Genomic DNA, 25,634 nt, shown 5'->3' with positions numbered 1-25,634 from the left:
GAAGAAATCAACAGTGGGAGCAATAATTAGAAAATGGAAGACATACAAGACCACTGATAATCTCCCTCGATCTGGGGCTCCACGCAAAATCCCACCCCGTGGGGTCAGAATGATCACAAGAACGGTGAGCAAAAATCCCAGAACCACGCGGGGGGACCTAGTGAATGAACTGCAGAGAGCTGGGACCAATGTAACAAGGCCTACCATAAGTAACACACTACGCCACCATGGACTCAGATCCTGCAGTGCCAGACGTGTCCCACTGCTTAAGCCAGTACATGTCCGGGCCCGTCTGAAGTTTGCTAGAGAGCATTTGGATAATCCAGAGGAGTTTTGGGAGAATGTCCTATGGTCTGATGAAACCAAACTGGAACTGTTTGGTAGAAACACAACTTGTCGTGTTTGGAGGAAAAAGAATACTGAGTTGCATCCATCAAACACCATACCTACTGTAAAGCATGGTGGTGGAAACATCATGCTTTGGGGCTGTTTCTCTGCAAAGGGGCCAGGACGACTGATCGGGTACATGAAAGAATGAATGGGGCCATGTATCGTGAGATTTTGAGTGCAAACCTCCTTCCATCAGCAAGGGCATTGAAGATGAAATGTGGATGGGTCTTTCAACATGACAATGATCCAAAGCACACCACCAGGGCAACGAAGGAGTGGCTTTGTAAGAAGCATTTCAAGGTCCTGGAGTGGCCTAGCCAGTCTCCAGATCTCAACCCTATAGAAAACCTTTGGAGGGAGTTGAAAGTCCGTGTTGCCAAGCAAAAAGCCAAAAACATCACTGCTCTAGAGGAGATCTGCATGGAGGAATGGGCCAACATACCAACAACAGTGTGTGGCAACCTTGTGAAAACTTACAGAAAACGTTTGACCTCTGTCATTGCCAACAAAGGATATATTACAAAGTATTGAGATGAAATTTTGTTTCTGACCAAATACTTATTTTCCACCATAATATGCAAATAAAATGTTAAAAAAACAGACAATGTGATTTTCTGGATTTTTTTTTCTCAGTTTGTCTCCCATAGTTGAGGTCTACCTATGATGTAAATTACAGACGCCTCTCATCTTTTTAAGTGGTGGAACTTGCACTATTGCTGACTGACTAAATACTTTTTTGCCCCACTGTATATGATATAATATATAAATACACATACATACAGTGCAGAACGAAAGTTTGGACACACCCTCTCATTTAAAGATTTTTCTGTACTTTCATGACTATGAAAATTGTACATTCACAGCGAAGGCATCAAAGCAGCTAGTCATGAGAATACAGAAAAATCTTTAAATGAGAAGGTGTCCAAACTTTTGGTCTGTACTATATATATATATATATATATATATATATATATATATATATATATATATATATATATATATATATTGATAAGCTGGTGGGATTCATGGCTAATGTGCAGGTGACCTCTCCTGCGATGGGATACAGACAAAAGCTGCATTCTTTCTTCTTAGGCTACTTTCACACTAGCGTTAACTGCAATCCGTCACAAAGCGTCGTTTTGCAGAAAAAAACGCATCCTGCAAAAGTGCTTGCAGGATGCGTTTTTTCTCCATAGAGTTGTATTGACGACGCATTGCGACGGATTGCCACACGTCGCATCTGTCGTGCGACGGATGCGTCGTGCTTTGGCGGACCGTCGGCACAAAAAACGCTACATGTAACTTTTTTGCTGCCGACGGACCGCTTTTTCCGACTGCGCATGCGTGGCCGCAACTCCTCCCCCACCTCCCCGCACCTCACAATGGGGCAGCGGATGCGATGAATATCTGCATCCGCTGCACCCGTTGTGCAGCGCTTACAACGCTAGCGTCGGTAACCTCGGCCCGACGCTAGTGTGAAAGAAGCCTTACTGCACATTTTCTGTTTGTCTGCACCTTCGATTTTGTCAGTTTTCGGACTTTTGTATAGTTAGCACATTATATATTTTAAGTCACAATATTTCTACATAAAGGTAAGGTATAAAATGAGGTGTATCCAAAGCATATTAAACATGTTTTTTAAAGGTGCCATATTTTTTCTTTTTCTACAGGATCATTGTGAAGATCAAGTGGTTCTTGAGACGACTGGTTGACCAGTTTGCCAGTTTGCTTGCAGCGAGAGTCAGGGGATGCAACATGACCTCCGCTGTGTTAGATGGTGGTGGGTCAGTGGGGAGCTATGTCAGCAATGGAGTGGAAAATCCTGAACAGGTGAGAAAAGAATCAACATTATAATAAGGTACAATCAGTTTTACCTATATACAGTGCAATAAGTAACACCATGCAAACCGGGACCTTGACCTCAAACTACAAAGAGGTACAGGGACAGGTGCAGTAAATACTCCAGATGGTGTGAATTTTCTTGCACACCCAATTCCATCGGTCAGGACATTAGTATGTATACCTTCTCTTACCTACAGGCCTTCATGGCTCTTCTTTTGATTAACTGGCCTTTGTTGCTGTGGGACACGTGTGATATCTCGCCATGGTTGCTAATCAAAACAAGAGCAGTGGATGTCATCCGGTAAGGGGCCATACTCCCACTAGAATGCAGCGGCCACATACCTTTCGTGTCAGATGGAAAGGGACGTGTGAATAGTAAGTCACTTTATTGTAATGTCCCAGATCTATTAGATAAAAAAAATAATATAAAATAGCAATTAAAATTGCGAGGTAAACCGTCACACACCGCAGGCTCCCTCGTACTAAGGTCAATATAGCGTGTGACATATTACTTCTCGATTTTTAGTTTTTCTACAATTTTTATGACATTGCATTAAAGGTAACATCAGTGCTCAGTAGTTAGTAGGGGTAATCTACAAATGTGCCCACCTTTCTTTTTTTGCACTACATTAAAGGGATTATTCAGGACTTACAAATTGATGACCGCTGTGTTCCACCTCATATATAGCTTATGTTCGTCAGATTTGTGCTGATTCTGGGGGTGATGGTTGTCAGAACACTCATCTTCTAATGATGACCTATCCTAACCACAGATCATCAGATTTTAAGTCCCAGACAACCCCTATAAGTGATAGAAAGCATAACAGTATAAAGACCAGTAATATACCACATTCATCCTTGTATAAGAATGTGTACAGCAATGTATTACAAAGGAAGCTATGAGTAGAGTTCAGCAAAACAGATTTGCAAGGCTCTGGTTTAGCAGCCACAGACTACCAATGTGGCCTCTAAATCAGAGGCCTGCGAATCTTTTTGCTCAACTCTGCAGCTCAGTAAGCTGGAGACACAGATAAATAAGTAAAAGCCTTCACCACCATAAACGCTAATATGACTTCCATGATACCTTATCTTATCAGACTTCTCCTGGGAGTCAGGCAATTAGATGTCATCTTTCCTTATCCCGAATAGACAGTACTAACCGGAACTGATGTCTTTTCTCTATCACATTGCCATAAAAAAGTGAGTCTGAAAAATCACATGCTTGGACAGATGGGAAGGAAAGACACCACCCCAAAATGACTTCTATCCACTCAGTCAGTGTATGTAAGACCTAAAACAGTTGCAGGATCTGGCTTGATCCCTGACAACCTCCTATTCCCATAATTTACAGATAAGATACCATGACTAATAGGTATTTCCTACTTTTACTTTATCTGTCTCATGACATCATTCTATTATTTAGGCTGATAAAGTCAGAACGCTAGAATTCTATGAACCAATAATCTTCCTCAAAATGGAACTAATTTCAGCGATCGTGTTTCTTCCGATTCCTTCCCTTCTCTTACATTATTTTGGTCCTAACAGGAAGAAGTTCAGGAAATTGAGTACCCAGCTGTCATTGTGGAGCCAGTCCCCTGTGCCATCCTAGAGGAAGGGTACGCTGCTCAGGTCCTGGTGTATGATGACGAGACCTTCATGATGCAAGATGTGGCAGAAGAACAGGAAGTAGAGACTGAGACCGTGGAGATAGGTTGGTGTCACCTGCTTTGCCAGACTCTTATAGTTGTTTGTCACACAGTACTAGGAAATTAACTTTAGCAGTGATTTTCCACACATAGCGTTTCTCTTAAATATGAGTGCCCACTTTTCAAGCATGTGGTAGGCTGAACATAAGAAAGACCCTTTTAATCCATGCTTTTTTGGTGGTTTAGGGTAGTTGAGAGTTAATCCTTGGTGGTCTAAGGTACTGGATGGGTGTTAACAAGGTATTCCATGTTGTGCTAATGTATTAAACAGGGTTAACGCCGCCATTCTTGGTGGCCTAGGGTATTACGGCAGCTTAAAGGGATTGTATACTTTCAGGAAAATTAGGCCCTAAGCTGCGTAAAATAACAAACTCAGCAGGTACTCGCCCTCTGGGTTCAGCCTCTGCTCCGGTCTCGGGGCTTTGGCTGTAGCATTGACATCATGACAACAGTGCGCATCACTGCTCTAACCAGTGAGTGAGCTCAGAGTTGTGTCTTCCGCCTCGGCACAGCGGCTGAGCTCAGTGATTAGCTACACTGGTGACGCTGGTAATCTGGTCTAGGAGAAGGGTTAAAGGGAATCTATCCATAGGATCAACCATCCCAAGCCGTCTACTGTATATGGACATGCAAGTGTGACGCCCAAGAGACCAGGATACCCAGCACCGGACCAATGGGGTCTGTCTCTTGAGGGGGATGTCACGGGTGGATTGACCCGGTGCTGTGGCCTCAGGCAATGCACAGTGTAAGGGGTATCGTGAGGGGACAGGCACTTACTTGATCAGCAGCAGGTTCTCCCAGCGGCGATGATCCCGATCCTGGATAGATGGCTATTGTCCAAATGAAAGACTGAGGCACTGAAATGTTTAACCAGTTTACTTTAACATAAAAGGATTTACAACCAGTCCTGTCACCGGAGTCTGTATGGGAACTCTGAGTTACTTTGACCCTGCCGGGGTCTTCGCCTCTTATTGTACGCAATTTCTGTGTGGCCCTGCTGCTGTATGTGAACTGGCTGCCGGCCCAATCTGTCCCCTCCGGGTCCTGGTTCGACGGGCAACCCGAGTCCTTTTATCGGCTTACCCCCTCCAGGAGTACCGCTGAACTCTGTGTCTGTTGCTGCGTCCGACCCTAGTGAAGCTGATATCACCTCACGTTTTTCCGGTTGCTGTATTATATATAATGAATACAGCCACGGATCCGGTATCCGTCTTTGCGCCTGTTCTGGGTAGTGATTAATGCTACCCGGTTCTCACAATGTCCTTTTTCTCTATCCCTCTTCTCCTCAGGCTGGTGATTTAGGCCTGGTAACAGTCACAGGGCTGTTAGAGATTCAACTGTATGACCTCTCACTATCAGCTCCTTGGCCCAACTGCCATTTCTTCTCTCAGACCAGAATGGATCAAGGGGAGTCTCTGGAGCTCCCCCTTCTGGCCGGAGGTGGTAGTGCAGTCTTGCTATTTTAGTATTTGTATTTACTGTCAGTAACTATTTTTGTGGCAAATACCCCTAGGGGTGCCACACAAGTCATGGAAAGTTAAAGAAAATTATACCGTGATATCTGCAATTCGATGACTTATTTAAAAGAAATCCACATTTTTCTTAAAAGAATATGAGCTGCTCAGGGCTATGGGTCAAACACTGATCTCCATGACAATCTGCCTCCAGGGATTATTTTATATGAAAGGGGGCAATATCCATGTGATATGTAATGGCCACTCTATGGTCTCCTGATCTCACTGCAGAGCTGTATGTGATTATAAGGTGCAGTCAGACTGCTGTATTACTCGTGGGAGGATCGCATCGTAATCCTCGGACTGGCCATCAGCTCTCCTGACCCGAGCATGCCACCATGTATTTCTGTGCAGCTGTCATGCTCAGGTCAGGAGAGCCAACCACGCAGGGCATGCGTTTGCATCAGTTCACATGCGTTTACGGACGCATGTGTCTTTTCTCGGTGTCTGGCGAACGCAACATGTTGCATTTTTGGAAGCATCAAAAATCTGTCAAATATGCGCAAGCATACGCATGTGGATGAGTGCTTTAAAAAAATGCATTACTGTTTATGGGAACGCATGCGTACGCATGTCCTTGCCTACTCAAATGTGAACTTACCCTTAGTCTGACTGCACCCTTACTGACACATGTGCAGGTTCCTCTCAGTGCTTCAGCTTCCATTTCACAGGTGACCAGTGTTGATCTATGAGAGCTACAGAAATGTGTTTGCAAGGAGACAAAGTTCAGTTCTACTGTTCTGTGTTAGTTACATGTCTCACACTGGTACTGCCCACTTTCACTTAAAATAAGCTTTGCAGACAGAATCTCATGCAGATTTGTACCCACCCATAGATCTTAACCCATTTAGATATTAAGAAATTTTGGATTTCTTGGATATAGAATAAGACATTGGATCGCAGACATCAAAGTATAATTTTATTCAACTTTCCATGACCTGCGTGTCTATATAGATGAGTTAGGAGGTTTGATCTAAGGCTGTGTGCACACGTTTTGGATTTTCGCGTTTTTTTTCGCTATAAAAACGTATACATTATGCATTAGATCATTTAGAATGCATTCCGCAATTTTTGTGCACATGATGCATTTTTTTCCGTGAAAAAAACGCATCACGGTAAAAAGCGCAGCATGTTCGTTAATTTTGCGGATTGTTTGCAGATTTCCCACTATATCATTGCATTGGGAAAGCTCCGGAAAAAAATGCAAAAAATCTGCAAAAAAAAAAAAAAAAACGCATGCGGATTTCTTGCAGAAAATGTTCGGTTTTGCTCAGGAAATTTCTGCAAGAAATCCTGAATGTGTGCACATAGCCTTACTGAAATATTCCCTTTAAAGTAGTTGTTTCAAGTTCTGAAATGGTTAAAATTGTAAAGTGCTCGTCAAGACAAATAACTATCTCTTTTTAGAAATCCTTTTTCTCAAGTATAGTAGAATTTTTAATTCTGTAGGGTACAGTCAGTGCGTAGGTTATCGATCATCACTGCAGTCTCAGATTGGTTAGTTAGGTGAGGAGTGCAGTGCCGCTAGCAGGCTCTAGTCTATTGCATGCTCGTACCGCTCAGAAGATACCTGGATAATGACCACCCTCAATTCCTCCACGCTTCTCCAGTGCTAATGCACACAAATTGAGAATTAATGTATATATATTAATAAAGTACAACACATGATTAAAAATAAAACTGGTTACTGTAATTTACAACAAAGCCATGATTGGCGTCAATAAGACACAGCAGAGACAAAATGGAGATCAAGATCGTTTTGCGATGAATGATTGTAAACAGGGTGGGAGACAAATATGTGTATATAATCTATTGAATTAGATTAATAATGTGCAAAACCAACAGTACATGAGGTATAAGTACCGTATATACTCGAGTATAAGCCGACCCCAGTATAAGCCGACCCCCCCTAATTTTGCCACAAAAAACTGGGAAAACTTAATGACTCGAGTATAAGCCTAGGGTGGAAAATGTAGCAGCTACTGGTAAATTTCAAAAATAAAAATAGATACCAATAAAAGTAAAATTAATTGAGACATCAGTAGGTTAAGGCTATGTGCACACGTTGCGGTTTAGCCTTAGGAATTTCTGGTGCGGATTCTGCCTCTCCTGGCAGAAAACGCACCTGCGGATTTGTCGCGTTTTTTGTGCGGTTCCGCAGCGTTTTTTTGTGCGTTTTTGCTGCGGTTTTCTTGCGGATTTGCTACGTTTTTTTTTACGCCTGCGGTTTTCTATAATGGAATGGGTACAAAAACGCTGCAGATTCACAAAAAAGTAGTGACATGCTACTTCTTTTAAACCGCAGCGTTTCTGCAGCGGATTTTCTGCAAAGTGTGCACAGCGTTTTTTTTCTCATTGATGTACATTGTACTGTAAATCAATTGCGGATCTGCAGCGTTTCTGCACTGCAAAAAATGCTGCGGATCCGCAGAGAATCCGCAAACTGTGCACATACCCTAAGTGTTTTTGAAAATCTATATTGAATCAGGAGCCGCCATATAATGCTCCATACAGTTCATGATGGGCCCCATAAGATGCTCCATATTAAAATACGCCCCATATAATGCTCCATATACAAATGTGCCACAAATACTGCTCCTTGCAGTTCATTATGGCCCCATAAGATGCTCCATATACAAATATGCCACATATAATGCTCCATACAGTTCATTATGGCCCCATAGATGCTCCACATACAAATATGCCCCATATAATGCTCAATACAGTTCATTATGGCCAAAAGATGCTCCATATACAAATATGCCCCATATAATACTCCATACAGTTCATTATGGCCCCATAAGATGCTCCATATATAAATATGCCCCATATAATGCTCCATGCAGTTCATTATGGCCCCATAAGATGCTCCATATACAAATGTGCCCCATATAATGCTCCATACAGTTCAGTATGGCCCCATAAGATGCTCCATATACAAATATGCCCCATATAATGCTCCATACAGTTCAGTATGGCCCCATAAGATGCTCCATATACAAATATGTCCCATATAATGCTCCATGCAGTTCATTATGGCCCCATAAGATGCTCCATATACAAATGTGCCCCATATAATGCTCCATACAGTTCACTATGGCCCCCTAGACGCTCCATATAACAATGTGCCACATATAATGCTGCTGCAATAAAAAAAAAAAAAAATGACATACTCACCTCTCGTCGCTGCTCCTCAACGTCCCGTTTCTCCGCACTGACTGTTCAGGCAGAGGGCGGCGCGCACACTAATACGTCATCGCGCCCTCTGACCTGAACAGTCACTGCAAGAGGACGGGAAGACGGAGCAGCGCCGATGCTGGAACGAGGGATAGGTGAATATGAAATACTCACCTGCTCCCGGAAGATTGTCTCTGGCGCCCGCAGCTTCTTCCTCTGTTCAGCGGTCACTGGTACCACTCATTACAGTAATGAATATGTGGCTCCATCCCTATGGGAGTGGAGTCCATATTCATTACTTTAATGATCTGTACCACGTGACAGCTGAATAGAGGAAGAAGGTGCCGGCGCCGGAGACCATGGGACAGTCAGTGACAACGTCAGGAGCGCTGGGAGCAGGTGAGTATGTGACCGTCGTCGCTCCCCCTCACCCGCCGACCCCCCCCCCCCCCCCCCGCCTTCCATGACTCGAGTATAAGCCGAGAGGGGCACTTTCAGCCCATTTTTTTTGGGCTGAAAGTCTCGGCTTATACTCTAGTATATACGGTATATACAATTGTGATGCTGCAAAATGAATCACATTTCCAATGCATAAAAAGTCTGAAATGCTTGTGCCAACGTAAAGTGGTGGCGTCTGCACCAACAAACGTTTTGGCATTGCCTTCTTCAGGGGCCCTCATTCGACACATTACCATCTTGAACTCCATTTTTGTCTCTGTGGTGTCTTATTCACGCTACTCATGGCTTTGTTTTTAATTGCAGTACTTCATTTTCTTTTTAATCATGTTTTGTGCATATATATGTATATGTATGTATACAGTGGGGAAAATAAAAATTGATGCACTGCCGATTTTGCAAGTATTCCCAGCTGCAAAAAATGGAGAGGTCTGTAATTTTTATCATAGGTATTCTTCAACTGTGAGTAACAGAATCTTAAAAAAAAAAATCCTGGAAATTACATTGTATGATTTTTACATACCGTATATATTTTAGTATAAGCCGAGATTTTCAGCCCAAATTTTTGGGCTGAAAGTGCCCCTCTCGGCTTATACTCGAGTCAAGGTGGGTGCCAGGGTCGGCGGGTGAGGGGGGGAGGGCGCTGAGGCATGCTTACCTGCTTCCAGCGATCCTGGCGCTCCCCCTGCCGTCCCACGGTCTTTGGTGCTGCAGTTCTTCCTCCATCAGCGGTCACGTGGGACCGCTCATTAGAGAAATGAATAGGCGGCTCCACCTCCCATGGGGGTGGAGCCGCCTATTCATTTCTCTAATCAGCAGTAACGGTGACCGCTGATAGAGGAAGAGGCTGCAGCACCGAAGACAGCTGTGCGGGAGAAGGAGCCGGACGCCGGGACCAGGTAAGTATGTCATATTTACCTGTCCCCGTTCCAGCCGCCGGGCGCCGCTCCATCTTGCCGGCGCCGCTCCATCTTCCCGGCGCCCCTCCGTTCTAACTGTGCAGGTCAGAGGGCGCGATGACGCATATAGTGTGCGCGGCGCCCTCTGCCTGATCAGTCAGTGCGGAGAGACGCAGGAACCGGACGCTGGGAGCTGCAAGCAGGAAAGGTGAGTATGGCTTTTTTTTTTTTTATGGCAGCAGCAGCAATTGCACAGATTTATGTGGAGCATCTATGGGGAAATATGAACGGTGCAGAGCACTATATGGCACAGCTATGGAGAAATATGAACGGTGCAGAGCACTATATGGCAGAGCTATTGGGAAATATGAATGGTGCAGAGCACTATATGGCAGCTATGGGGAAATATGAACGGTGCAGAGCACTATATGGCAGAGCTATGGGGAAATATGAATGGTGCAGAGCACTATATGGCAGCTATGGGGAAATATGAACGGTGCAGAGCACTATATGGCACAGCTATGGGGAAATAATGAACGGTGCAGAGCACTATATGGCACAGCTATGGGGAAATATGATCTAGTTTTATTTTTAAAATTCACTGGTAAATGCTGCATTTCCACCCTAGGCTTATACTCGAGTCAAAAAGTTTTCCCAGTTTTTTGTGGCAAAATTAGGGGGGTCGGCTTATACTCGGGTCGGCTTATACTCGAGTATATAAGGTAATTAATTTGCATTTTATTGCATAAAATAAGTATTTGATCACCTATCAACCAGCAAGAATTCTGCACTCACAACCTGTATTACCGTATATACTCGAGTATAAGCCGAGATTTTCAGCCCAAATTTTTGGGCTGAAAGTGCCCCTCTCGGCTTATACTCGAGTCAAGGTGGGTGGCAAGGTGAGGGGGTGAGGGCGCTGAGGCATACTTACCTGCTTCCAGCGATCCTGGCGCTCCCCCTGCCGTCCCACGGTCTTCGGTGCTGCAGCTCTTCCCCTCTTCAGCGGTCACGTGGGACCGCTCATTAGAGAAATGAATAAGCGGCTCCACCTCCCATAGGGGTGGAGCCGCATATTCATTTCTCTAATCAGCGGTAATGGTGACCACTGATAGAGGAAGAAGCTGCGGCACCGAAGACCAGCTGTGCGGGAGAAGGAGCCGGACACCGGGACCAGGTAAGTATCGCATAGTTACCTGTCCACGTTCCAGCTGCCGGGCGCCGCTCCATCTTCCCGGCATCTATCTGCACTGACTGTGCAGGTCAGAGGGCGAGATGACGCATATAGTGTGCGCGGCGCCCTCTGCCTGATCAGTCAGAGCGGAGAGACGCCGGGACCGGACGCTGGGAGCTGCAAGCAACAAAGGTGAGTATGAATTTTTTTTTTTTTATTGCAGCAGCAGCGGCACAGATTTATGTGGAGCATCTATGGGGAAATATGAACGGTACAGAGCACTATATGGCAGAGCTATGGGGAAATATGAACGGTGCAGAGCACTATATGGCAGCTATGGGGAAATATGAACGGTGCAGAGCACTATATGGGGCACAGCTATGGGGAAATATGAACAGTGCAGAGCACTATATGGGGCACAGCTATGGGGAAATATGAACGGTGCAGAGCACTATATGGCAGCTATGGAGAAATATGAACGGTGCAGAGCACTATATGGCACAGCTATGGGGAAATATGAACGGTGCAGAGCACTATATGGCACAGCTATGGGGAAATATGAACGGTGCAGAGCACTATATGGCAGAGCTATGGGGCAATATGAACGGTGCAGAGCACTATATGGCAGAGCTATGGGGAAATATGAACGGCGCAGAGCACTATATGGCAGAGCTATGGGGCAATATGAACGGTGCAGAGCACTATGTGGCACAGCTATGGGGCAATAATGAACGGTGCAGAGCACTATGTGGCACAGCTATGGGGAAATATGAACGGCGCAGAGCACTATATGGCAGAGCTATGGGGCAATATGAACGGTGCAGAGCACTATATGGCACAGCTATGGGGAAATATGAACGGTGCAGAGCACTATATGGCAGAGCTATGGGGCAATATGAACGGTGCAGAGCACTATATGGCACAGCTATGGGGAAATATGAACGGCGCAGAGCACTATATGGCAGAGCTATGGGGCAATATGAACGGTGCAGAGCACTATATGGCACAGCTATGGGGAAATATGAACGGTGCAGAGCACTATATGGCACAGCTATGGGGCAATAATGAACATGCAGAGCACTATATGGCACAGCTATGGGGCAAGAATGATCTATTTTTATTTTTGAAATTCACCGGTAAATGCTGCATTTCCACCCTAGGCTTATTCTCGAGTCAATAAGTTTTCCCAGTTTTTTGTGGCAAAATTAGGGGGTGTCAGCTTATACTCGAGTATATACTGTAATTGTTTGAACTCGTTACCTGTGTAAAAGACACCTGTCCACACACTCAATCACACTCCAACCTCTCCACCATGGCCTTTGTGAAAAGGCAACAACTGTTTGCGCAATTATTAGAAAATGGAAGAAACACAAGATGACTGACCCCAGACCCAGGAAGATTTACAATGCAAGATTTTGTCTCATGGAGTATGGATGATTCTGAGAAAGGTCAGGAATCGGCCCAGAACTACACCGGAGGACCTGTTCAATGACCTGAGAGAGCTGGGACCACAGTCTCAAACATTACTGTTAGTAACACGCTATGCCGTCATGGATTAAAATCCTGCCGGGCACGCAAGGTCCCCCTGCTCACGCCAGCACATGTCCAGGCCCGGTTGAAGTTTGCCAATGACCATCTGGATGATCAAGAGGAGGCATGGGAGAAGGTCATGTGGTCAGATGAGGCCAAAACACAACTTTTTGGTATCAAGTCCACACACTATATTTGGAGGAAGAAAAAGGATGAACACAACCCCAAGAATACCTTCCCACCCGTGAAGCATTGTGGGGGAAACATGTTATGTAAGAAATAAATGACCAACTCTGTTGTGTATCCTATTGCAGTTGTAACCTATAACATGATTCACAATGCATGTCAAAGAAACGGTATAAATGTTGTTAATTACGTCACAAAATAACAACAATTACATAAAGAAAAAATGAAAAAAGACTCAATGAAGTAAAACAATAATAAAATGCACAGGATGTGGGTATTGAAAAATGACATATAATCTCTACATGCATGTATGAGATAATGATACAATGGGTAACCAGGTCAGGTAAGTATAATAATATTAGTAAAATCTGAATTTATATTAGTCTAATGATTCAACCTGAGGTGGCGCCTTACAAATCAAGCTCTTGTCAAAGCACAGGCACTTTGGGCACACGCAGTGTGGGTTAGTATATTATCAGTCCTCTCCATGCTTTACATGGTTTGTATTCCATTTGTAATTTTATACTCCTTTGTACATCCTTCTTGGCAACTGGTAATTCCTAGACATTTGTCACTATATTTTCTTCTCGCAAGTTTGTCAGTTACTTTTATCATATTGTACTTCATGATTTTCTCACTATGTACAGTGTCTCTCGATGTACAAAACTGATAGACATACCCCAAGCGACTTGCAGCTGTAATCGCAGCAAAAGTTGGCGCAACAAAGTATTAAGATAAAGGGGACGAATAATATTGCACGCCCCACTTTTCAGTTTTTGAATTTCCACAAAAATTTTAATTAAACAATAAATTTCATTCAACTTCACAATTGTGTTCCACTTGTTGATTCTTCACCAAAAATGTACATTTGGTATCTTTATGTTTGAAGCACGATATGTGGGAAAAGGTTGAAAAGTTCCAGGGAGCCGAATACTTTCACAAGGCACTGTATATAAGGCACTTTACCGCAGGGGTGTCAAACTGCATTCCTCGAGGGCTGCAAACAGGTCATGTTTTCAGGATTTCCTTGTACTGCACAGGTGATAATTTAATCACCTACACACATAATGATTGCAGCACCTTGTGCAATGCTAAGGAAATCTTGAAAACACGCATGGTTTGCAGCCCTTGAGGAATGCAGTTTGGCACCCCTGCTTTACCGTGTGTTATGAATTTTGCCAGTCACTTTAATCATGCTGTACAATTTTGATCCTTTTTACTGAGGAGACCACCCCTACTTCCTTATGGATTGCATACGATCTCATTCCCCTACTCATTCTGCCATTTTTTTCCTGTAAATTTTTCATTATACCCTTTAACCCCTTCAAGTCGCGGCCCTTTTTCGTTTTTGCGTTTTCATTTTTCACTTCCCTCCTTCCCAGAGCCATAACTTTTTTATTTTTCCGTCAATATGGCCATGTGAGGGCTTATTTTTTGCGGGACGAGTTGTACTTTTTAACGACACCATTGGTTTTACCATGTCTTTTACTAGAAAGCGGGAAAAAAAATTCCAAGTGCGGTGAAATTGCAAAAAAAGTGCAATCCCACACTTGTTTTTTGTTTGGCTTTTTTGCTAAGTTCATTAAATGCTAAAACTAACCTGCCATTGTGATTCTCTAGGTCATTACGAGTTCATAGACATCTAACATGACTAGGTTATTTTTTATCCAAGTGGTGAAAAAAAATTCCAAACTTTGCTTAAAAAAAAATAAATGCCATTTTCCGATACCCGTAGCGTCTCCATTTTTCGTGATCTGGGGTCAGGAGAGGGCTTATTTTTTGCATGCCGAGCTGACGTTTTTAATGATACCATTTCGGTGCACATACGTTCTTTTGATCGCCCGTTATTGCATTTTAATGCAATGTCGCAGCGACCAAAAAAATGTAATTCTGGCGTTTCGGATTTTTTTCTCGCTACGCTGTTTAGCGATCAGGTTAATGCTTTTTTTTTTTGATAGATCGGGCGATTCTGAACGCGGCGATACCAAATACGTGTAGTGTTTTTTTTTAAAAAATTTTTTATTGTTTTATTTAGGATGGGGCGAAAGGGGGGTGATTTAAACTTTTATATTTTTTTATATTTTTTTCATATTTTTAAAAACATTTTTTTTTTTTTACTTGTGCCATGCTTCAATAGCCTCCATGGGAGGCTATAAGCTGGCATAGCCTGATCGGCTCTGCTACATAGCAGCGATCATCAGATTGCTGCTATGTAGCAGAAATGCAGGTGTGCTGTGAGCGCCGACCACAGGGTGGCGCTCACAGCAGGCCTGCATCAGTAACCATAGAGGTCTCAAGGACCTCTATGGTTACCTTCCTGATGCATCGCCGACCCCCAATCATGTGACGGGGGTCGGAGATGACATCATTTCTGGTCGTCCGGCCGGAAGCACCGGTTAAATGCCGTTGTCTGCGTTTGACAGTGGCATTTAACAGGTTAATAGCGGCGGGTGAATAGCGATTTCACCCGCCGCTATTGCGCGCACATGTCAGCTGTACAAAACAGCTGACATGTCGCAACTTTGATGTGGGCTCACCGCCGGAGCCCACATCAAAGGGGGAGACACGACATGCGCCGTACTATTACTGCGCATGTCGTGAAAGGGTTAAGTCGGGACTGATGTCGATTTGTATGGCGCCACATCCGGTTGAATCATTAGACTAATATAAATTCAGATTTTACTGCTATTACTGTACTTACCTGACCTGGATAACCGTTATATCATTATATCATACATGTATGTAGAGATTATGTAATTTTTCAAAACCCACCTTCTGTGGATTTTATTATTCTTTTACCTTGTTGTCTTTTTTTAATTTTTTCTATATGTAATTGTAGTTATTCTGTGATGTAATCAATAAAATTGATACTGTTTCTTTGAGGGCAGTCCCACACGTCCAGATAATTCCGGTACCGGAAAAATCACTACCGGAATTATCCGTGTCCGTGTGCCCGTGCGTTTCTGTGGCACATCAGTGTGGCACACGTGTGCTGCCCATGTGCCCACTGGGTAGCACACGTACCGTGCAGGAGACAGTGCTAAAGTTTAGCGCTGTCCCCTGCATCTGGTGTTGAAGCTGCCATTCATATCTTCTTTGCAGCAGCGTTTGCTGTAGAGAAGATATGAATATTCCTTTTTTTTTTGTTTCTCGTGTTTAAAATAAAGATCCATGTGCCCATCCCCCTCCCACCCCCGTGCGCCCGCCAGCTGTTCTTAAAATACTCACCCGGCTCCCTCGCTGGCGCTGCTTCCTGTCCTGGCCGCACCTTCTACTGTATGAGCGGTCACGTGGGGCCGCTCATTTACAGTAATGAATATGCGGCTCCACCCCTATGGGAGGTGGAGCCGCATATTCATGACTGTAATCGGCGTTGGAGTGTGCTTCTGATAAATGACAGACCTCTCCATTCTTTGTAGGTGGGAAAGCTACACACTATGAGAAGTTGAATAGACTGTTGTGTTAACATATTTTAACAGAATATATATTGTATTGCAAACAGCTATTAATCGTACAATTACTAACGTACACTAAGTGATTGATTTTGGGTAAGTGAAACTGCCTGGAGTCTCATGTTTGATACCAGTCATACAAGGGTTTTATCTTTATCTCAGATCTTGTGTAATTTACACAATGTTTTTTTAAATATTAATAATCGACTGTAATCGGACTCTTTATCGGTAAGTCCACATGGATTGGAATTGCTTTGGATTTGATCTGCAGGTTTAGAAAGGAAACATCTGCAGTAGTATATAGCAGCAGGCATGTGTATATGATTATAACATGTCTCAGCCGCATGCTTCCAAACATACACTCACCTGCGATGCAGATCTTTTAAAGGGTTATTTCACCAAAAACAATTTATATCCAAACTATCTAGCAGAGCCCCATTTTCTGAGTTCCATAGCCTTGATCTCAGAATTGTTTGGAGTCTCCGCAATAGGACCCCTGTGGTCTTGAGATCGATGCTTTGGAACCCCAAGGACAAGGCTCTGCCATCCCATCTTGAATAAAATTAGATGTGTATGCTCAACCTCTGCTCCCTTCATTGTCTGTGGGACTGACGGATATAACAGAGTGTTGCACTCTGCTGTCCCATAGGCGATGACTGACTCAGTGGCAGAGCACACTTCTGCTCCATTCAGCACAGGACTGGTTTCGAGAAGACTGGGGTTCCTAGTAGTCAGACCCCAAATTTTGAACAGATTATCCCCTATCCTGTAGATAGAAAAACAAGTTAGCCCCCTTTTTTGGACTAGCCCTTGATTGTACAGTATGCTATTTTCTGTGGCTGGTTTTCACCACAGATTTCACCCTTTTAATGCAGCAAGAGTGAAATCCTTTGTAAATGTTCTGCAAAATCCAGCATGTGTGAACCTCAGACAATTGATGCCATACATTTAGGCTGTGTTCACATTTTTGTTTTAATAAATGTTCATTTAGAATCTACCCCAGAAAAATAGCCAATTTCTGGTATTCCAGCATGCTTCTAGTACAGCACGTATATGGGATGAGGTGTATGTATACTCAGCACCGTGTGCGTGCATACTGTCCACCATGTGTCCTCACAGGACCCTGGAGAGGCGCATGTCCACTACACGGGGGCTTGTACATTACCTTCATGTAGCTCTTCTTGACTATTATCTTAATGATGATTTCTATCACACTTGTGCCTATTAATTTTCTCCTTTTATCTTTTGGGTTTTGGCGCCATGGAACTAATTACTAGTTTACCATATAGTTATGGTGCTAAATTTTTGTAATGTTCGTCCTACAACTCTTTAGTATTTAAATAGTACTTGGTTTAGGACTCGGCATGATAGTCTCTGCAAAGTTGTTGTATGGCGCAGAAAACCCTTTTAACTGTAATGTAAAGCTTGAAAAAAAAAATGTATTATTCTGTCACCACACAAGGAGTCAACCATTTTCTGTACATGGATTATTGGTCATGTCACCTCCTCACAGTAAGGCTGCCGTCACACTAGCAGTATTTGGTCAGTATTTTACCTCAGTATCTGTAAGCCAAAACCAAGGTCTGGTCAGTCAGAAATTGCTGTGACAAGATGGCAGGGTGGGACCTGAGCCGCGTCGGGTAGAGCTGAAGATGGCCTTCATAGCCTGAGACATTACCCCTGCTATTACCAGTAAAAAGTACAGCGTGTCCCGCCAAACAAACTAGCCTTTATACAGCTCCATCTGTGGTAATACCATGTCTTTATCACCCCACAACAAAAAGGTATCATGACAATTTGGTGTCATGTTTGCAAACATTTCTATATGAAAAATATTATATATTTTTCTACAAATATATATATATATTGACCACTAGGGGGAGCATTTTCCGTTTTAGACCTCAAGTAGCTATAGTAAGATTTAGCAGCTCTGCCCCAGGGATATTAGACCACCCAAAAGGGGAGGGAAATGGTGATGTCAGCAGTTACTGCCCCAACAGTAAGAATGAAGAGCAGCATCACAGGGCAGCACCATTTTGTGTGTGACTGCCCTGTGACCTGCTATCACCAGCAGTTACTGCATCAGAGGCACAGCTTGTTTACAGAGGAGCAGAACACAGTGGGCTCAGCAGCATTTTTTGTGAATAACATTCTTGCCATCCCCCTTCCCCCACCTTAATCCCTGTCCTGTCAGCTGCCCTGCTCTCTCTCTCCAGGTGTCACCTCCCTCTCTGTAGGCTGTGAGTGCAGCATCGGAGATCACAGGGACTGTGTGTGAGGGGGAGACACAGCAAGAGAAGCGTGTGAGGAGCAGAGGATGTCTGCCTGCTTGGAGTACAGAGGAGCAGTGAGGGCTTCTGTCCTGTGATAGAGAGCACAGGGCTATAATAAAATGGCAGCTAGTCACACCTACAGCAGTGAGTTGTGCAGCCCACAGAGGCGTGCCCAGCTCACTGCTAATGCTGCTACAATGTTAGAGATATGGTCAGTGCTGGTCTATTATCTCCTATGTCCATGGGGTGCCGTAATCTGACACTGATAGGGCCCTGCTACTGCTGCAAAACCAAGATGTCAGCCCCCAGTGCATTCTTTAAACTCATATAACACATGCAATCTGTTTCACATGCATTTCAAACTTGCTTATAGCAGCATGTTATGCTACATTACAGTGATTTATTAATGACCTACAAACGCGGTATCTTCCCTTTAAGGCCCTGTGCACATGTTGAGTATTTGGTGAGTTTTTTACATCAGTATCTGTAAGCCAAAACCATGAGTGGAACAATCAGAGGAAAAGTATAATAGAAGCACGTCACCACTTCTGTATTTATCACCCACTCCTGGTTTTGGCTTACAAATACTGACCAAATACTGATAGTGTGAGCGTGGATTAAGGTGGTATTCTGGGGAGATAAAAAAAAAATGTTTACTGTCCCTGCCAGGACTAGCTCCAGGTTTTCGTGGGCCCCGGGCGCAAGACTATCAGTGGGAGCCTTTAACACAAGCACATACCACAATCCATGATGTACAGATACGGTGGAAAAATCTAGGTATAGTACCATGCCAAAGATTTCTCTTGCATTACATGAGTGATAGCTCAGAAATCCGACAGTATAGTCCTCCATACAGAATAATGAGCCCCATATAATGCTCCATACAGAATAATGAGCTTCATATATTGCACCATACAGAATAACGAGCCTCATATATTGTGCCATACAGAATAGTGAGCCCCATATAATGCTCCATACAGAATAATGAGCCTCATATATTGCGCCATACAGAATAATGAGCCCCATATAATGCTCCATACAGAATAATGTGCCCCATATAATTCTCAATACAGTATGAGACCCATATAATGTTTCATGCAGAATAATAGATCCCATATAATGCCCCATACAATATAATAAGCCCCATATAATGCTCCATACAATATGAGTTCCATATAATGCCCCAAACAGTATAATGAGCCCCATATACTGCTCCATATGGTATAATGCACCCCATATAATGCTCCATTCAGAATAATGGCCCCCATATATTGCTCCATATATAATGGGCCCCATATAATGCTCCATAAAGTATATGATGGACTCCATACATAGTGAGTCCCATATAATGCTCCATACAGTATATGATGGGCTCCATATAATGCACCATACAGTATATGATGGGCTTTATATTTTGTTCCATACATAATGAGTGCCATATAATGTTCCATACATAATCAGCGCCATATAACGCTCCATACAGTATATGATGAGCCCCATATAATCCTCCAGTATATGATGGGCCCATATAAGGATCCAGTATATGATAAGCCCTATATATTGCTCCATATATAATGGGCCCCATATGATACTCCAGTATGTGATGGGCCCCATATATTTATAATGGGCCCCATATTATGCTCCATACTGTATAATGGGCACTATATAATGCTCCAGTATGTGATGGGCCCCATATAATGCTCTATACAGTACAATGCGCCCCATATAATGCTCCAGTATATGACAGGTCCCATATGATGCTCCATATATAATGGGCCTCATATGATGCTCCATATATGATGGGCCCCATATATTTCTCTATATATAATGGGCCCCACACAATGCTCCATACAGTATAATGGGCCCCATATGATGCTTGAGTATATGATGGGCCCCAAAATGCTCCAAACATAAAAAAATAAAAAAAATAAATACATCTCCTCGATGACCGGAGGTCCGGACTCCTCAGCATCGCTGTCTTCCGACTCTCAGCACTGACTGTTCAGGCAGAGGATGCACAGACAGCGAGTGGGTCCCTGCCCTGATACACTATAATGATGATTATAGAAAAAATTCTGGCACTCCTTTATAGCATCAATTTATGTTTATTAAAGTAGATCAATCCCAAAATTTGACGTTTGTCTTTAACTCAGACCTTCCTCATACTGGGATATAAAGAGGAAACACAAAACATGAGATCCATCTCTTCATAAACAAAATTACTGATATGAGTACAATCATCAAGAAAATCTGAGAAAATATATACAATGAATATCAAAAGAAATGGCACAATAAAGATGAATGCAGGTGACAAATCACATACTATATACTGGTATATTCATCAAGAATTCGCTACATATACTAGAATCGGATAGAGGTAAAAGATAAACTCCTATTACATGGAGCTAAATAAAGCTCTAATATGATTAAACAAGTGATGAACCTTGGAGAGGTATGGAGGTTTTAAATATTAAGGTAGAAACATAAACCAAATTATACGTATAAATATGAGATAAGTAAGGAGATGTAAAGATAGCATCTTACCTGATTGTTGTGAGATATAGGATACAGAGAAAACCGCACGATATGAGGAGTGGTACAGACGTTACCTGTGGATGGCGCCGGTGTGCAGTGGTAAGAGACGGGTGGGACATTTTCCCACGGCGCTCGTGCTGACCTTAGAAAGGTGAAGTGAGTTCATTGGCCGTGAACTCTCGGGACCTGTCAGACGGCACCGCGAGCAGGAGAACTTTCTCACTCTCGCGATGCCATCAGACAGGGAACAGCAGTTCACAGGCAGACACTGAGCACATGGTGTCTACTGGATGCCAGGCTGCAAGGTCTCATAATACAGCCTGCCATCTAGATGTAGCAGAGCTGGACCTGTCATGGGACAAATGGATTAAAAGCATCTCTGCGGATAGGTGAAGAATATTGTTGTTTGTTTTTTTTTATACCTCTTTTGCAGATGACGAGGGCATCGAGGAAATGGGCGAGGTCGTAAGTATGATTTAATTAACCCCTTTCCGACATCGGCCATACATTTATACCAATGTCGGACTCCCTCCCTTTGATGTGAGCTCCGGCGGTGATCCCACATCTTTTCTGATGTATGTCAGCTGACATGTGCCCGGAACAGTCGCAGGTGGACTCGTGATCCACCCGTGGCTATTGACCCGCTGTCAAACGCTGACCACGGCATTTAATATGCATTTCCGGCAATCGTGCCGGAAATCTGCCCACCGCTGACCCCTGTCACGTGATCGCTGGTCATAAGTGGGTTGGCATGACAACCAGAGGTCTGGAGACCTAGCAATTTTGCAATTCTAGTACATACAGGTGATCTGATCACCGCTTTTATGTAGCAGAGCCGATCGGGTTATGGCAGCTTCTAGACTATTGAAGCGTGCCAAAAGTAAAAAAAAAAAAAAAGTTTTTAAAAATATAAAGAAATATAGAATAAAGAAAAGTTCAAATCGCCCCATTCAAAATAAAACAAAAATAAAATCAAACCTACACATATTTGGTATCACTGCGTTCAGAATCGCCCGATCTATCACTAGAAAAAAAAGGATTAACCTGATTGTTAAACAGCGTAGCGAGAAAAAAAAATTCAAAACACCAGGATTACGTTTTTTTGGTTGCCGCGACATTGCATTAAAATGCAATAATGGGCAGTCAAAAGATCATATCTGCACCAAAATTGTATGATTAAAAACGTTAGCTTGGAGCGCAAAAAATAAGTCCTCACTTGACCCGAGACCCCGAAAAATGGAGACACTACGGTTATCGGAAAATGGTGTTTTTTTTTTTTTTTTTTTTTTAAACCAAGTTTATAATTTTTTTTTCACCACTTGGATAAAAAAAAACCTAGACAGTGTCAACTAACTCGTAATGACCTAGAGAATCCTAATGGCAGGTCAGTTCTAGCATTTAGCAAACCTAGTAAAAAAAAAAAAAAAAAGCTAAACAAAAAACAACTGTTGGATTGCACTTTTTTTTTGCAATTTCACCGCACTTGGAATTTTTTTCCCGTTTTCGAGTACACGACATGGTAAATCCAATGGTGTCATTCAAAAGTTCAACTCGTCCCGCATAAACAGCCCTCACATGGTCATATTGATAGAAAAATAAAAAAGTTATGGCTCTGGGAAGATGGGGAGCAAAAAATGAAAATGCAAAATGAAAAATACCTCTGTTCATTAAGGAGTTAAGAATATTAAAGGAGTCTGTGGCATTCTTTCAATTATAGGACTTTTTTTTCTGGGTGTCTGTATTTTCTTACAATGTGACTATGGGGTTAGTAATGGGGGCATCTTATTGACACCTCTCCATTACTAACCTCGGGTCTTGATGTTACCTGACAATACAAATGTGAGAGCTGATGTTTTTAGCCTGGGGGAGGGGGCAGTATCCATGGCCCCTTCCTAGGCTATTAATATCAGCCTGCAGCTGTCTGCATAGCCTTTACTGGTTATTAATTATGGGGGGACCCCACATCATTTATTTTTGTGGGTCTCCCACTTTAATAGCCAGCAAAGGCTAATTATATGCGCATATTCCTCACTGTAATGAGCAGGACCACGTGACCGCTCACACAGCACAGGCTGCAGCCGCTGAGAGGAGACATCACTGGAGCTGGGTGTCGGTATTTCCTGGCAAGCGGGGGGGTGGTCGCACAGGGGATGGGAGGCGGGAGGGGGCGCACAAACTTTATTTTTAAGGGGGAAAAAAAAAAAAATTTCCATTCCTTCTCTCCAGCGAACTCTGCTGGGAAGGAGGGATGAATTCCGGCTTCAGCACCACGCTGGGGGGACAGCGCTTACAGTAGCGCTGTCTCCTGCATGGCACACGGACAGCATCCGTGTGCGGTACGTGTTTTACACGGACCCATTGACTTTAATGGATCCGTGTGATCCGTGCGTTCGAACAAACACTGACATGTCTCCGTGTTTTTCAAACGGACACACGGTCCGTGTAAACACGCTGACATGTGCAGAGACACATTGATTTTAATGTGTCTACGTGAGTCAGTGTCTCCGGTACGTGAGGAAACTGTCACCTCACATACCGGAGCCACTGACGTGTGAAACCGGCCTAAAAGTGCATGTTAAAATCCCATTGCAGTCTGACGTAAATTGGGTGCTAGGTGTGAAAAATCGGGTCGTACTCGCATTACACTCGTGTGACTCTCGTCAGGGAGACTCGGACTGATTTTGCATACGTTTAGTGTGACTCCGGCCTTACCCTTGGTTTTGGCTTACGAGTACCGTGGTAAAAAAAACCTCACCAAATACTTAATGTTTGAACGTGGCCTTACAACGAAAAAGAAAAAAAAAACATTGGCAGAATTGTTATTTTGTTTATATTGCTTCTCATAATGTGTTTGGCAAAAAGCTATATGTTCCCCAACATGATGCCACCGACTGACTAACCACTAATCTTGGAAAAATCTTCTCTTGACTGTCTCTAAAAAAAATAAAAATCTAATATATAAAGCTGAATGTGTGTGTGTATGTATGTATGTCCGGGATTGGCATCTGCACCGTCGCAGCTACAGCCACAAAATTTTGCACAGTCACACGTCTGGACCCCGAGAGCGTCATAGGCTATGTTGTGAGGCAAAATTTTAACCCCGCGGTTTCCAATTCACCAAACAATTTTGCCCCTATCTACATAATGGGGAAAAAGTGAAAGGAAAAGTGTTGGAAGCGTCGCAGCTACAGCCACAAAGTTTTGCAAAGTCACACGTCTGGACCCCGAGAGCGTCATAGGCTATGTTGTGAGGTGAAATTTTAACCCCGCGGTTTCCAATTCACCAAACAATTTTGCCCCGATCTACATAATGGGGAAAAGTGAAAGGAAAAGTGTTGGAGGCAAATTGACAGCTGCCAGATGTGAACAAGGGGGACTTAAAGAATGAGAGCGATGGCGCCAAAGAGTATATACCGTACAGTTGCTAAGGTGGGGCCTCGACATGGGATACTCACCACACACGGGGATATGAACACACACACAAAATGCGCCACAAACTACCACGTGCTTGAACACATATACCACCCTCAGGACACATTTCACCACACATACACCAACCTCGCCACATAAAAGTCGAAACACAAAAGTTGCCGCTCAAAACTCGCCACGCGCAAAACTCGCCACATGCAAAAACTAGGCTCACGCAAAACTTGCCACAAGTGCAAAACTCACCTCATGGAAAACTCGCCACACGCAAAACTTGCACACGCGGAAAAATTGCCACATGCACAAAAGTTGCAACACATGCAAAAGTTGCCTCACACAAAACTTGCACATACTCAAAACGCACCACACATAAAACTCGCCACGCGCAAAACTCGCCATGCGCAAAACTTGCTGCACACAACTTGCTACACTAACCTGTCACATGCAACTCGACACACAAAAAGTTGCTACACGCATGTTGCCACACAAAACTCATCTCACAAAAGTCGCTACATGCATGTCGCCACACGCAACTCAACACACACAACTTGACAAACGAAACTCGCCCTAAAACACACACAAGTCTGGTATTATCCTTCAAAAATAAAAATCTGATTAATAAGCAGACAAACTACAACAAATGTACCATATAGGAAATACGGCAGCTGTCAGTCACATGACCTGTCTTGTTGTGAATTCTGTGGCAGAGCTCCCTCCTGTGGTCACAAGTGGTACTTCGGCTTGTTCTCTCTGGGAGCTTCCGTTGGTGGAGGAAAGTGGTACTGCGGCTTCTGAGTTTCCTCCCTCAGGTGATTTGGTGAGGTCGTTAGGTGCTGCTCTACTTAACTCCACCTAATGCTTTGATCCTGGCTTCCTGTCAATGTTCCAGTGTTGGACTTGTTTTTCCCTGGATCATTCCTGTGGCCTGCTGCTCTGCATAGCTAAGTTCTTCTTTGCTATTTGTTTGCTATTTTTTCTGTCCAGCTTGTCTATTTTGTTGCTGGAAGCTCTGGGACGCAAAGGGTGTACCTCCGTGCCGTTAGTTCGGTACGGAGGGTCTTTTTGCCCCCTTTG

General features: G+C 43.5%; 1 protein-coding gene across 3 annotated transcripts in view; it reads left to right on the top strand.

Annotated features, from left to right (window-relative positions):
- ELF2 (E74 like ETS transcription factor 2) overlaps positions 1–25,634 on the top strand; it is a 150,626-nt gene that overhangs the window by 62,210 nt on the left and 62,782 nt on the right. For all 3 annotated transcript variants that reach the window (XM_069743961.1, XM_069743959.1, XM_069743960.1), the window contains 2 exons: positions 2,061–2,220; positions 3,778–3,943. In XM_069743961.1, coding sequence (XP_069600062.1) covers positions 2,146–2,220; positions 3,778–3,943 — 241 coding nt within the window. In that variant the 5' untranslated portion in view covers positions 2,061–2,145. The remainder of the gene's footprint in view (positions 1–2,060; positions 2,221–3,777; positions 3,944–25,634) is intronic.

Source organism: Ranitomeya imitator, chromosome 1, assembly GCF_032444005.1.
Source record: "Ranitomeya imitator isolate aRanImi1 chromosome 1, aRanImi1.pri, whole genome shotgun sequence".
NCBI lineage: Eukaryota > Metazoa > Chordata > Amphibia > Anura > Dendrobatidae > Ranitomeya > Ranitomeya imitator.
Note: the sequence above shows the minus strand (reverse complement) of the source record. Positions and strands in the feature narration are given on the sequence as shown.